The sequence below is a fragment of the Planococcus citri genome, chromosome 2, assembly GCF_950023065.1.
Source record: "Planococcus citri chromosome 2, ihPlaCitr1.1, whole genome shotgun sequence".
NCBI lineage: Eukaryota > Metazoa > Arthropoda > Insecta > Hemiptera > Pseudococcidae > Planococcus > Planococcus citri.
This window is the reverse complement of record NC_088678.1, coordinates 55,243,140-55,257,414: the sequence shown is the minus strand read 5'-3', so window position 1 is coordinate 55,257,414 and position 14,275 is coordinate 55,243,140. Positions and strand designations below refer to the sequence as shown.

Here is a 14,275-nt window from a genome sequence, read left to right as displayed (position 1 = left end):
CCTTTTTCGATTCCCTATTAACGTATATAGGTAGTTCAAAAATTTTTGTGCTGGTTGGTTTACAGTTTTTAGGATCATGAAACAGATTTTTTACTCTCGCACATTGATAGCCCAACTTGACTGCGCTGTGATTTTGGTAATGTAAATAACAGAAATAGAAAAAGCAACTAATAACAAAATACAGTCTAATCACCAAGATAAACTTTCTTATATCGTATCTCTACTTGTACATAGTATAAAGACGTACCTACGACGAGCGAACGGTTCTTTTACGTAGGTACATTTTTACAAGAGTTTTGAAACGATAGGCATTTTATTTACGTTTCAACAACTTATTACAAATTGTTTATTCGAGTCACGAACATTTATACAGGACAGAGCTTAAAACATGTAATGTGTAAGCCTATAGAAAATCAAAACAACCAAATAATAAACAATCAGAACCGACCGACGACGAAATAGTTGCCTATTCGGTTGCCTGTTTTGTTTTCATATTATCAACATCATGCGAGAATCAATAAATTAATAATAAATAAGTATTTAATTAACTAAAGGACAAAAAAAACTAGTAACGTGAATTACAGAGACATGTACTTACCCCACTGCCTAATTCTACCCACATGTGCATTACATACTTATGATGATTAATTCATGTACAGAACCGTGTACCTAGACTCAGACATGCAAATTATAATTCATATGTATGTACCTTCCTCTGTACCCATCTCCATAGCATTGGAAACCGTATACTTATAGCCATTGGACCGATCTTTTAGATGCAATGCAACAAAATATTATTGTTTCAAGAAGTAGGCTATCATCAATTCAATTACATGAGTAGGTTCTGCTGCTATTTGATTTCATTTCTCGCAGATTCAAAAATAAGCCGAACCCATGCAATGATTTAGACCTAATGTTACCTGGTATTTGTCGTTATCAAATTTACTTTTTCAATTCAGTTATATTAAAGATGCTACAGGTTTTCATTAAGAAAAAAACAAAAAAATTAAAACAAGATCGCGTGACAGCTTTTGGGTGTGGTCCACTGTGTGCAATAAAAGCGATACGATTTTTTATTATTTTTCTACTTGAACACCTAACCGAAAGTTCTATTCTCTTCTCCGACTTCGAGCGTCGCCAAAATACCAGGTAAAATTGTAGAATACAAAACTGCACTTTAGAACTGATTGCGAATTGATATGCAATGTATCGATGAATGCGGCTTAAATTTTAATGATTACATGGGCACTTACAGAAAAAAAAAATCACATGCAAATATCTAATAACATTTCAAGCACGTATTTCTCGATTTCCGTTTTTCAGGCGCCAGCATCTGCAAATTTATTAACATTCGCGTAGTAATAAAATCTGTCGTTCATTTCTGCAGGAATTTCGTCTTATTCATCAACATGCTTTAAAACCCCATAAGCTGCTAATACAGGAAAAATTCATCGAGCATGGAAAATAATTCTACGACTGACGATCCTGGTGCAGTTGACGCGATACTGGAATCGAAAATTTTCGGTGATATACTAGTATGGCACATTTTATCGATCATTTGCTGCACCATACTGATAATTCGTGAGTGAAAAATTAAATTCAAGCAACGAACAAAATCTTGTCAAGGTGAGCATACTTGATGAAGTACCTATATTTTCGCAGTGATATTCTTATGCTGTTGTATAAGCTTTCGAATTCCTCGAACGAAGCAAGAAATAGAAGCGGATTATGTTCGAAAACAAATTGCTAAAAAATTTCGCAAACAATTGAATTTGATTCCGGATGGTGAAATGGATGAAATGGATTTAACAAAAGGTGAGTGAAATTTTGGTTTTTAATACATAATGGAAAATCGCTGTTGATTCGCTTTATCTTTTATATCAGGGATACGAGCTCAAGAGAAATTCGTAATGAGGCAGAAACCTAATCAAGTATTTTATTATTAAGTGGATAAATGTGGTTTTTCGAATTTTTCCCCTTTAAATAGTTTTTTGTAAAGTTTAAATGGATAAAAAAAATTGTAAAAATTATGCTTTGATTCGAACAAAGTCGTGAAATAAACATTAAACAATGACATTATTCAGTCATTTAAATGCCAATTAGAAATGAACTGTTGGAATGATTTGAACTAGAAATTAAAATAGCACTCGAAAAGAAATAAAAAAAAGCCAATCTGATGATGCGCCCCTATAAGTATAAAAACAGATGAAAGTTGTTCTGAAACTATAACAGCAATGAAATTAATTAAGTTAAATTACAATAAACCCTTAATAAGCTCATATATCCACTTAAATAGCTGTTGAACGAGTCCGGTTTGAATTAATGACCGATGAAGAGAAAGACGCTGAATTACGAGCTAAAGAAAAAACGTGTCATTTTCGAGAAGATTTCATAAATGAAAAATCACAAACACAGGATAAAACCTCCATTAGCAGCGACCCTTTGAATACAGGTTAGTAGTAAAATGAATAGATAGGTAGGTAGGTAAAGGTATTCTACGTAGATTTTTTAGGTTCTTTCAATAAACGATTAAGTACATACTTAATCAAACACATTGATTTTTGAATTTTGAAAAATAATTTATTTTCGTAATTTTATTTTGTATACAGGAACATCTGAAGAAAAATTAATGGATGATGATAAAAACAATACTCAATTTAACAATAAATTTGTCACTATTGTGAATGCTTTCAATGTATTAAGATCAAAAAAATCTTCCAAACAAATTACAGTCTAAATTATAGGCAAATAAGTTTTAATTTAACGTGTGTTCAAATAAAAATCGTAGACAATTTGTAGATTTTTTTAAAATGCACTATTTTGATAGTATTTTTAGATGATTTTTAGAGGTGCATCACAATTTTATAAATTTTATGTAGACTTTTATAGATACGGTAGTCAAATACGTGTATTTCTATTCTTTTTTCTTAATAAAAACAATACTCAGCTCGAAAATGTATTCTAATTATTGTGATTTTATTCCAACTTGAGATAATTACATTTATTATTCGTGTTTCAAGAAACGCATGTTATTTAATGAAGCAGAAAAAAACATACAAATTAGTAACCACTGCATCATCAATAAACAAACTTCGGACGCCTTTAGCACAGCAAGGGAAGGGCTTGTGATATGTATCAGGATGTTTCAGATTTACTAAAACATCATGTCGGTAATAGTATTTTTTACTTTATGGTAGCTGCTGTCACTGTTCAATATCATCATAGAGTAGTTCAGTGTTAATGCATTTCATTGGGCTGTTGAAGGAGTTGATGATTTAATAGCGAAACTCGCGTCAATACGTAAAACGTCCGGTTAACTGATTATCAATTTTTTTTCATGAAGAAGTGTGTTCCCTGAAACAGTGAAAATTCAGTGAGTAATAAACAATAATTATTAGTATTACATAGGTACTAATTTATTTTGATATCAAGAGACCGAAAATTTTTTTGGCGATTAAAAAGGTTCAACGTCCTATTACACGTTTCAAAATGTAAAAAATAATTTAGGTAGGTATTCAAAGTTATAGACGTACTTTATAATCGAAGATTATTGAACGTGAAAATGTGATTAAAATATTTACTCAAATCCATTTTTTTTCAAGTTTGTAAATGGCATGCTTTATTTTCAAAAACAAGTGTTTTTTTAATAATTAAAAAAAAATACAGATAAACCGATAGATATCCACACTTATATTGTTACATGGATATCTTTTATTTCACTTTGAAATAATTTCGTCTCCAGTTGAATAAATTCATTTTCATACGTTATCACAAATGTTTTTCTTTTTTACACGTTTTTATTTCGAAATTTGCCGTATTCAAGAATTCTAACGCCATTAATTATTTAAAATCTGCATGATACAATACGCGATAGGATAATGAAATCTACATTTACACGGGTAATTGAGATTAACACTTTTATAACAATGCACAAATAATTTTATTCGCAAATTTATCTTCGTGAACTTTGATGCTGTTGTATTCACAAAGGAGCATCAAAGATAAATAAAACCTAATTAATAATTACCTACTCAAATCAATGAAATTCTTGTTGACCGATAGATGAGACAGTACATTCGCTTTTTAATATCGCGTAGGTTAAGGTATATGAATATTATTTGATTCAATAAAAATTAATTATTTAGTGATTAAGGATATTTTATAAACGAATTTTGAATCATTTTTACCAACTGTAATAGTCCGTCGTGACTCGTAATCCTTTTTTTCTGCAGACTTCGAAGATGTACGTCGCGAGAGCTGTTGTGGTTGCATTTTTGATGCTACAAGGTGCTATAAATGTTGCGGAAAGTAATGTGGTAAAAGAAATAACGTAAGTAAATTTTCATATTCAAGTTGACCATTGAAATTTTTTGTAAGCTTTTCTGATTCATACTTGAGTAGAAACTAGAAAGCTTTATGTGTTAGATATTATGTACCTAAATACAATTTTCTTAATGCACATTTTTCAAAATAATTTCTTGGCAAATGTTCCTATGTGACCTACGAGTAGGTATCAAATAATATTGCATATCTAGCTTACTAATTTTCTAACTACCTTTTCCTTCGCATTCAATTTAATGGAATCTAGAATGTGATTATCACTAAAATTTGGTAAATTTAGATGAAAGTGAAAAAATATATATATTTTTTTTGATTAACAAAATTATTAAGTATTCTTTTTTTTTTAAAAACACACAAATATTTTTATTCATTATAATACTTTTGGAATTATTTTTTCATAATTCGTTTTTTTCAAAAATAATGTAAGGAACTTCAAAGCTTAGAAATTTCTTATTCTTACAACATCATTAAAGAAAAATCAAAATCAAATTAATCCGCGGGAGGTATAGATTAGGTGCATGTATCTACGAGTAGGTACTTGACGGAGAAAAAATTTCCATGCTTCTTGAGATTCTCGAGTAGATAGGACGATCAAAAAACGTCATCGTTGAAAAAATGATAAATAAACCCACCCTTGACATTTGACTGGTTGTTATCAGTGTACTTGATATAATGCCGAAAAAATTAAATAAAGTAATTAGCCACCTAATTAAATGCACAAAGGTCATTCCGTTTGAAACCAAAATTCATAATTCGAACATCTATCTTGCATACAAACTACAAAGGTAATATGTACCTACTACCTACTACATACTTACCTGCAATGCTAAAAAAAAGGTCTATTTTATTTTAGCTGTCAATTCAAGAACATTATCCCTATCAAACCCACCACCCTGCAGACCCTACCAAATTTTTATTGGAAAGAATTCTAAATTAATTCATCAACCTTGATCCATTTTTTTTTTCAATAAACGCGGAGTATTGATTTAACGAAAAAACTTCAAGGAACTATCCCGAATATCGGACATCTAATTTATTCTGTTCAGTTATTTTTCAATAATATTTAAAATCCTCAAGCTTCTCATGTAGCAGGAACAGTTTTTATACAACTGGACAGATATTGATTGATTATCTAATTAACCAATTAGATAATTGTTTCACATTTGCTTTATAATAAGTACATAGGTACCAGGTACCTAGCATGTTATTGACAAACAATCTTACAATCAATTTTAATTCTTTAAACATTTTCAAGGCTACACAAACGAAAAAATTATAAAGCATTAGATAGGTACTTATTCAATGATATTAGATAGAATAATACACCCAAAACATGTAGATAAAAGCTGAAACATGGATATCCGATATAAGAGGGAACAGGAAGCTGCGTAATCAGTGAAGATAACAAGAAATACTTCCTAATGTGGATTCATTAACTTTGAAAATAATACTTCACAAGCCCACTTGTCATGTTATGTTCAGTTAATTTATCCCAAGTTTAAAATGATATAATTTTATCCATCATTAAATCAGTTGATAAATTTATTTTGGGCATCCCTTCTTACGGTACTTACCTACCTATTAATTTTTGTCCTTAGGCACGAAGATATTCGAGATGCAATATTATCTCTATTACATCAATTTAGAGATAATACGGATAAATTAGAAAGACACGAGTTACGAGAAAGGCAATTAGGAGAACAACTGAAAAAAGCGTTTACCAATGTTGAGAAAAAACAGAATTCCGAAGAGGTGTATGCGAATTCCATTATGAACCTTCTGCATAATATAAGCAAACGATTAGAGACATTGGAGAATGTAGTTGCAAAAGTAAGTGCACAGGAGGATTAAACATGATCACTGATAAAATCTCATACCTATTTACTCATATATTTGACGAATTTTCATTTATTTTTTCATAAGGCTGACAGCGAGCCTACTATAGACACTCCGAGTAAAGTCGAAGAACTACTTCAGATCAAATTTGCCAATTTGGAGCAAGCTATTCAAACCAACAAAATGAGTTTGCAGACTGCCAACAACAATGTACATGAAATCCTAAACGTTGTGGTCAGCTTGAGTGCCGTACTGAATGATAAAACTGCTCAACAAACGAACACGATGAACACACAGCTGGCGAGCTTGCAATATAAACTACAAGATCAGATCACTAAGCTACACGAAACTGTGATTGAAAAAACTCAAGATTTATCGAATAAAGTAGCTGAAAACTTAAGACGATCGGTAAATTTGGAAGGATCATCTCAATCACATTTATCAGCCGATAGCTTACAGATCATCAAGAACGATTTGATCAACTTCAGCGAGAGAGAAATTAATAAACTACAAGAAGAAATAGGTAGGTTACAATTTAGTTTACTTATACAGGGTGCCCAGAAATATCGAGTACCCCTAAAAAAATTTTCTACTAAAATACTTTGGTTGGTCACAGTGAATGATAATAATGATAGCACGTGATTGGTTGTTAGACTGGAGAGATAACAATTCCACCAATCATATGCATCTATTTCACGTTGCTAACCTATATTTTTAATGAAAAGCTTTCTTAGGGGTACTCGATATTTCTGGGCACCCTGTACTTATTTTTAATTGGTAGGTAACTTACTTTGAAAATCACAAAAATGATACCTATTTTCTGTTTAAGGCAAATCCCTCCAAACATTAACCCAAGAGCAAGACAGCATCTTAGCGACATTGACCAACTCTGTAGGAGCTGTGGATTCCTTGAACCTAAACGTGAAGAAAAATTACGAACACCTTCTAAAAGAAATGAAAGGCCTCTCAAAAATCGAACAAGTTTTAATCCAAACCGCTGATAACGTATTGGATATAAAACGAAGGATAGAATACGGATCTCACGAAGTCCTCCTCGAAGTAACTGAACTCATCAAAGAACAAAACAAAGATTTTAATTCGAGTGTAAACAAACGATTTGACGGAATTTCATTCGATATACAAAACAGTCAAAATGGTGCGTTGGCCAATTTGAGTTCGAAAATTGAAACTGAAATCAGTCAAGTTTGGAGACAAATCGGAACCATGTATCAAACACTGACCAATTCAGCGGATACATTGGATAAATTACAACAACATACCGAAATCTATGTAAATGGTAGTCTGAAAACTTTAGATCACATGGAGGGTAAAGTAGGCCAAATTACTAGCAGAATGACCGAAGTTGACGATAATTTGAACTACTTATTAGGTCGTTTGTCTTTGGTTACTCAAGAATTCAGTCAAATTAGAACAGGTTTAGGGGAAGCTTTGGATAAAATAAAGGGTACTTTTACAACTGTACAAAGTAAGGTTAAAGATGTTGGACCAGGACCCAATCCGATCGAAGAAGATGCACCAACCTACAATAGTAATTTACTCAAGTCACAATACACTGTAAGTTAAGGGACATCTCATTTAACGAATACCTATTACCTACTACCTATACTAGGTATAGGCCTTACAAAAATGAAAGAAATTTTTTCTTTTGTGATGTTTTTCAGAACAAAATTAATAAATCAATGTTAATTTTTACTGCATCTTTTTCAATCATGTATTTCTCAACTTTATATTATTTTTATAAAAAATGACAAAGATAGTTGGACAATATTACATTGCTAAGTAATTAAACCAATGAAACATCTTTACACCACTTAATAAAAATATTCGTGTTTTTTTTTGTTATTCAAATTTTGCTTTAAGAGGGAGGTGGGAGAGGGGATCTACTCAGGAAAAAAATTAAAACCACAAGGTCATAATAAGCGTCAGAGTCGAATCCCATCCATAAACAAAAATGCACACAATTTTAGTAAGTACCTACTTACTTTTTTACAAAAAAGTATTCTCAAAACCTCCAAAGAAGAGTTCCAACTTTCGAAGATTTTTAATTTTTAAACTGTGTTAGCCCCTTTAATTTTGAAGATAGACAATTTGTCATCGTTCAGAACTACGAATTATGGTCATAATTTTGAATTATTCAGACATTTTTATTCTTAATGAATTTTTCAATCAAATTCATTGGATAAACAACCAGTCATGATGACGTTTTCTGAATTTTTATGCCTATACTCGTAGTCGTAACTGCAGTTGAATATACCCTGTATTCTGTATCGAATTTTCAACGCTTACATTACATGTGCGATTTTTGGCATTTTATAATAACACAACATCTATCGATTAAGAAATTTTCTGTTTATTAAAAGATTATTTTTACTTCAACAAATATGAATTAATAGGTAATAGACACATAAAAATATAAACCACATGTTGGTAACTAAAAAAAAAAACGTTTATTGAAGGTTCTGGCGGCATTGTAAGTAGGTAAATAATAATGTAAATCACAAGAGTTGTTGTACTTTTAACAGTTTTAAGTTTAACATTTAGAACTATCTTCTTCTGTGGTAAATGGTAATGCAGCCTCGTGATGATATACGTCATGTAAATGCGTGGAAATCGTTGAGCGATTATATTTTTATCGTGTGGGTCTGGGTGGTACCTATTAAAATAAAACATCAAAGATGAGATGACTTCGGTGCAAGACAAATATCATGCGTAAAATAATGTTTCTCTTCTCTCTTTCTTACATACTACGAGTACATTACATACAAGAAAAACACTACCTTAAAATAAATGTCGAGTATTTTCAAATTTCAATTTTTATAACATTTTCCGTTTCCGAATTTAATGTGGTGACGACAAAAAGGTGAATAGGTATTGTCAATTTGTCATACAAGCCTAACAAGATCTGTAGAATAGAACGTCTTCTAACGTTCAACAGAACTTCAAACGTTGCTTACGTTGCACCAAAACTACCAAAAGCTGCATTCATATCATTACTAATTAATAAATTTAAAAATCCATCAAGTTCAAACTTCAAAAGGCTTCAAAAAACTAAAAAATGTAAAAAAAAGTAAAAAATTTTAACTTTAAAGAAAAATGCTTCATGCGGCTTTCCTGGCTCTACCTACTCTGAAATGTAGAAATAAAAGTAAACAAACACTATTTCGAACTTTCAAGTTGTTATCAGTTTCCAACTTTGAACTTTTCATCCAACGAAAAGCAAGCTTTTCAGCCTCTACCTATGACAAGAGGCAGCTTCATTTTCCAATCGAATATGGTTTATTTCATCGTAAATCCTCAGTAACTAAATCAAAGTTGAAGCTTTATTTTCATTTCAACATGGGCCAGAATAGTTTAATTTTCTTATCAGTTATCACCTAATTTTCAAAATTCGCATTTACTCATTTTCGATTTTGAAAACTTTATTAAAATACTCAGCTTTTGCGGATGTTAGCCTGCGATAGTGTAACGAATACCACCGACCACAGCTTGGGTAAACTTCTCATCCAGAACAACACTGTTGAAATGCAGTAGGTAGAACTATAATCAGATATGAATTTTTTACAAAATGGTCAATAATAGAAAATTGAATTCGAATAAATGAGGAAGAATATCGTCAGCATCGTATTTGTTCTTTGAACTTCAGTGCACTGAAACAGTTGTCATGATTTCGAATAAGTAATCCAAAAATATGTTCCCTTTCCACCGTAAACATGGAAATAGTGCGAATCAATCGAAACAGACAGGTAATGAGAATTATAAAAGGAAAAGTGCACATAAATTGCATTTCAAGCTTATATAATTTGATATTTTTTAATTTCAGGAAAACGGCGCATCAACCCAAAGGATAGCGCCGACGATGGAGAAATGTCTGATGAAGAATACTTAGAGTATATTCGCAATAATGACAACAGTAGACACCAATTAACCAGCGGAGCCCATGATCGATACTGCCATAAAATTTTACGCGAAAAAGAAGACGTTCTTTTATCCGCATTAAATGCCACTGATGACTCGCTACCTCCGTTGAGTAACAGCTATCGTCTAGGACCTTCAAATAACAATATATTCAAGTGTTTGCTACCGGATAGCAGTGAAAACGCGAGCAAATGCAGAGAAAGTATATCAATGCCTTCTAGTCCTGTTGAAAACAAAGGGTTTTTATGCGCTGAGAGTATATCGCGTCGTAAAAGTGATACAATTACGGATAGCAAAATTACATCACGAAGTGCTAGTGCTTACGCTAGTAATCAAGAAATCGACGACGAGTATATTTTGACGTTAAAAATAGATAACCTAGCTTCTGACATGGAAGATATAAGCTTTTATCGTATTGGACCAAGACATGGCATTTACGCGAACGATTATTATCCTTTTAATGAGAATCTAGATAAGTACGAACTTACTGAAAGTACCACCGATATGTCACAACTCAGTGATAATTCCTCTAGTCCGGTCAAAGTATACGACTGTAGTAGCGTTCATCATTACGAGATCGATATCGCAACCAGCATCGCGTTGAAAAGATTGCTCATCGGTTCCGAAAATAAGTACTTCTCGAATCAATGGCTCAGGCAGTGTTTCAGCTTCTGCCATATTTCCGCCAGTAGATGGAGACTGGTCCAGATAAAAGTAATATTTTAATTACATTCTCATCCTTAGAAACTTGTAATTGTTGATATTTATCCTCGCCAATGAATAATTTCAGCCTGGCTGTTGTGGTGTAATCGCTGCTGTCGAAGCATACCTCGTAAAATCGTTGTTGTTCGAACCAGGATACTGTAAATTCAAAGAACCTCTGAGACCAAGTCAGAAAGAAGTCGTTGATGGTTTTATTCACGCACTCGCTTATATTTTATGGCAAGCTGGCAACTTTAAAAAAGCCACCGTCATAACGTAAGAAATAGGTTGCTTTGTATTAATTCTAATTTATCTAAATTGATTTTGAACTTGCGATCGTTTCCACAGACCCAGCTCGTACGATAATTCAAAAATAGAAGGAAGCTCTTACGTCAAAGATGGGATCACCGATTCGTTCGTTTACGCGGAATATTTTGATTTCGAACAGCTCAAAGACGCCGTTGCTATGAATATGAGATTTTTCACCAACTCACCGAATCACGGTTACCTGAATTTTTTAATCTGCGTGATATTATCCAGAAGTATTTATCGGTTAGTTCTACTAGTATTATTTTAGGCTACTTTTCGTGACCGTTTTAAAACTTATTTTCATACATCCGTGTATCTTCTTTGTTACCAATAGGAAAAGCTACTAATTATCGACAATAATAATACGGGAAAAAAGTTATTATTAAAAATTTGAATTAGATAAGGTAAAGTTGTGTAACGCGTATGTCCATTTTGACGCACGAAAATTTTATTGGAAGTAGCTGAAAATGCACATTCTATCTAAACCTCCTATAGAATTTCTATTTTGCACTCTTTGAGAAATGTCATTTTGTTTTATTACAAAAGTATTATTTATTTAGACGTTTATCTACGATCATTTCCTCTTTACTAAATATCTAAATACCTTCTAGAATAAAACTGAGTTGTATTTTGTATTCGATATATTTGCTTCTTCAGCATTCAAGAAGACATGGACGATGATGCCGTATCGCTGATCACAGAAAACGGACACTGTTCCATGGAACTAGTGATGCTTTTGATTACAGGACAAGCAGTATCCAACGTATTCGATAACGACATTCAAATTGATTCTTGTCTTTTGAAAGGAGTCAAACAGCAATCAAATATTGGGCTTTTATCGTTATTCGAACATCTAAACACCTGCGAGGTACACAATTGGAAAATTATTTTCTTTTTCAAAAATGCTGGTATTTGAGTTTGCCTTTTCTTTTCAGGTGGGCATTAACTTGAAATCGCCGAAATTTCCTGTATGGTTGGTCAACTACACGGATCATTTTACGGTTTTATTTTCAAGTAAACTGGAACACGCGCAGCAGAACATAGAACAGCCGTTTGTTTTATATCATTACGATTCGATGACCGCATTTTCGTGCGAAAATGATATCAAATTAGTCATAGGTAAAGAATTAAACATTTTTATTCGTTTTCACTTAGCTCGACAGCCGTTTCTTATAATATCGAATTTTCCAGATCCTTTGGCCAATTTCTCAGACGACCAATTAGAAAAAGACAGTACTCATTTACAGTTGTGTATTCGAACCAAATGGAAGAATGCAATTGTGATTTACGCTGAAAATTCAGAATTATTTTTAGTTTAGTTAGAATTTACCTATATTTGAATACTTAGTCAGTCACGTAGATGTTCTTAGAGATATTTACCGTACTATTTATCGTGTTGGTGCAATTGTAGTAGCGTTTAAATTACGCAAGTTCCCGGTCAATTACACTTCTAGTCTAGTTAACAAATTCCCAAACATTTAATTGATTAAGAAATTATCACGTGTTGTAGGTGTACGTAACGTATATCCTTTACGAACCTAAACGTGAATCAGTATTATATTATAATCTTTGTGTTAATAAGTGTTTTTATGAATCATAATATCTACTTCTTTGTTTTTACTTTATATTTTTAACGCAGCTGATTCGTTTTTATTGATCTCATTTTCAACATTACGATGATGTTTGAGAAATTACGTTTCTACTATCATTATAGTATCACGTTCCTCGTTCTGTTGTTTGTTTCCTATTTTAACGGGTGCATTTATTTTATTATTCATTATTCAATATAAATAAACCGTTTTGAAGTGAAGTAATAGTTTTTAATTTTGAATGGACTCACTATGCTTCCACTTGAGGTGCTAGCCTCACATTTCAAGACTGATATGGTTTTTGGGGAAAACATGGTCGGAAATCACTGTCATCAAAATTACAGCTAACCAAATCAGTTGTCTGATTTTTGGTTAATTTTTGAAAAATCAAAAAATAGCAATTTCTAAAATCATGTCTTGATTTTGCAGTTTTTGAGGACACCTCGAGTATTTTCGTATTCTTATTTACTTAAGAAGAAATGCGTATGATCATAAATTGCTCATTAAAAAAGCACCCTCAAGTTCTCTGAAAGTTGCCCAGTTGTGGATTAACTCGTTTAAACAGGTCGAGAAGCCACAACTCGATTTTAAGCTGGCCAAATTAATTTCCGCACCTTCTGGAAAAATTCAAAAATTCCGTTGGAAGCTCCATAATGGCTGGAAATGGTGCCATTTAGTTAAAAGGCGTCAATATAAGCTTTGGTACGGAATTTTATCATGTTTACAGGGCACGTACTCAATTTTTGCCAAAAAAAAGTAGGTAACTTCAGATACCCAAAAATGTTATGAAATATGAGCAAATATAAGGTAGAAAAAATCTGAACACCTCATTTAAAATTTACTGGGTTTCAATTTTAAAAAGTTGAGACTATTTTGAAAATTTTTGGCAGCGAAATGAAACAGCCAATTTTTGGCAAAACGCCGAATTTGGGTAATTTTAGCAAAAGGCAGAACTTTTCAGCAATTTTTGAAATGATGTTTCTTCGTCATACTTACTTGTCGAAAAAGCTATGCTGTTTTTTTTCTTCAAATTTTTGCTGAAAAAAACGAAACTTTCTAGTATTTTTAGGCAGAAAGGAGGCTTTTGGGTACTTTTTGAAAAAAATAGAACTTCCTGGATTTTTTTGCAAAAAAGCTATTATTTTCAATAATTTTTACCATAAAACAAAACTTAATAAAAAAAAAACTAAATTTTATGCCATTTTTTTGCAACCATCACACAAATCGCCAGTTTGAAAAAAATCACTCAATGATGTTGATATTTTTGTGTAGATACTTTGAATTTTTTTTGTCAAGTTTATGAAAAAATTAAATTTTTTAAAAATTCTAAATAAAAAAAAGCATTTCTATAATTATAGTAACGAAAACGTTGAGAAATGACCGAATAGCATGTTTCTAAAAAATATTGGCTTCAGAAAATAACCAAGTCATTTTTGGATATTAAAAAATTCGACAAAAATCGAAATATCAATTTGAGCAGCCGAAATTTTAATTATGAGAGTTTCAGACCACATTTTTTTCCAAAAATCACATTCCAGTTTAAATCTGAACCTCGAAAAAAG

At 31.9% G+C, this 14,275-nt stretch overlaps 3 protein-coding genes and 1 long non-coding RNA gene across 5 annotated transcripts in view; 3 read left to right on the top strand and 1 right to left on the bottom strand.

The window, feature by feature from the left end:
• The first annotated feature begins 1,011 nt into the window (after window positions 1-1,011).
• Window positions 1,012-3,014, top strand: LOC135836526 (transmembrane inner ear expressed protein-like). Of its 2 annotated transcripts, none has more exons than XM_065351418.1 (5): window positions 1,012-1,149; window positions 1,388-1,581; window positions 1,663-1,815; window positions 1,885-1,931; window positions 2,297-2,447. In XM_065351418.1, the coding sequence occupies exons 2-5, from the start codon at window positions 1,458-1,460 to the stop codon at window positions 2,321-2,323; spliced, it is 351 nt and encodes a 116-aa protein (XP_065207490.1). In that variant the 5' UTR covers window positions 1,012-1,149; window positions 1,388-1,457; the 3' UTR covers window positions 2,324-2,447. The 2 variants fall into 2 exon arrangements, with proteins under 2 accessions (XP_065207490.1, XP_065207489.1); XM_065351417.1 differs by lacking the exon at window positions 1,885-1,931 and adding an exon at window positions 2,610-3,014 and having other exon boundaries at window positions 1,021-1,149; window positions 2,297-2,452.
• Window positions 3,015-4,238: 1,224 nt separating this feature from the next.
• Window positions 4,239-7,890, top strand: LOC135836519 (uncharacterized). Its single transcript, XM_065351409.1, has 4 exons — window positions 4,239-4,330; window positions 5,940-6,171; window positions 6,265-6,700; window positions 7,007-7,890. Exons 1-4 carry the CDS (start codon window positions 4,242-4,244, stop codon window positions 7,759-7,761), a joined length of 1,512 nt encoding a protein of 503 aa, XP_065207481.1. The 5' UTR covers window positions 4,239-4,241; the 3' UTR covers window positions 7,762-7,890.
• Window positions 7,175-14,275, bottom strand: part of LOC135836530 (uncharacterized) — a 30,712-nt gene continuing 23,611 nt past the window's right edge. The window contains exon 2 of the long non-coding RNA XR_010557048.1: window positions 7,175-8,851. This is a non-coding gene — a long non-coding RNA (uncharacterized LOC135836530). The remainder of the gene's footprint in view (window positions 8,852-14,275) is intronic.
• Window positions 9,300-12,934, top strand: LOC135836517 (probable ubiquitin carboxyl-terminal hydrolase MINDY-4). The gene is made up of 7 exons (XM_065351408.1): window positions 9,300-9,941; window positions 10,019-10,827; window positions 10,904-11,091; window positions 11,164-11,367; window positions 11,782-11,992; window positions 12,060-12,243; window positions 12,316-12,934. The coding sequence occupies exons 1-7, from the start codon at window positions 9,887-9,889 to the stop codon at window positions 12,441-12,443; spliced, it is 1,779 nt and encodes a 592-aa protein (XP_065207480.1). The 5' UTR covers window positions 9,300-9,886; the 3' UTR covers window positions 12,444-12,934.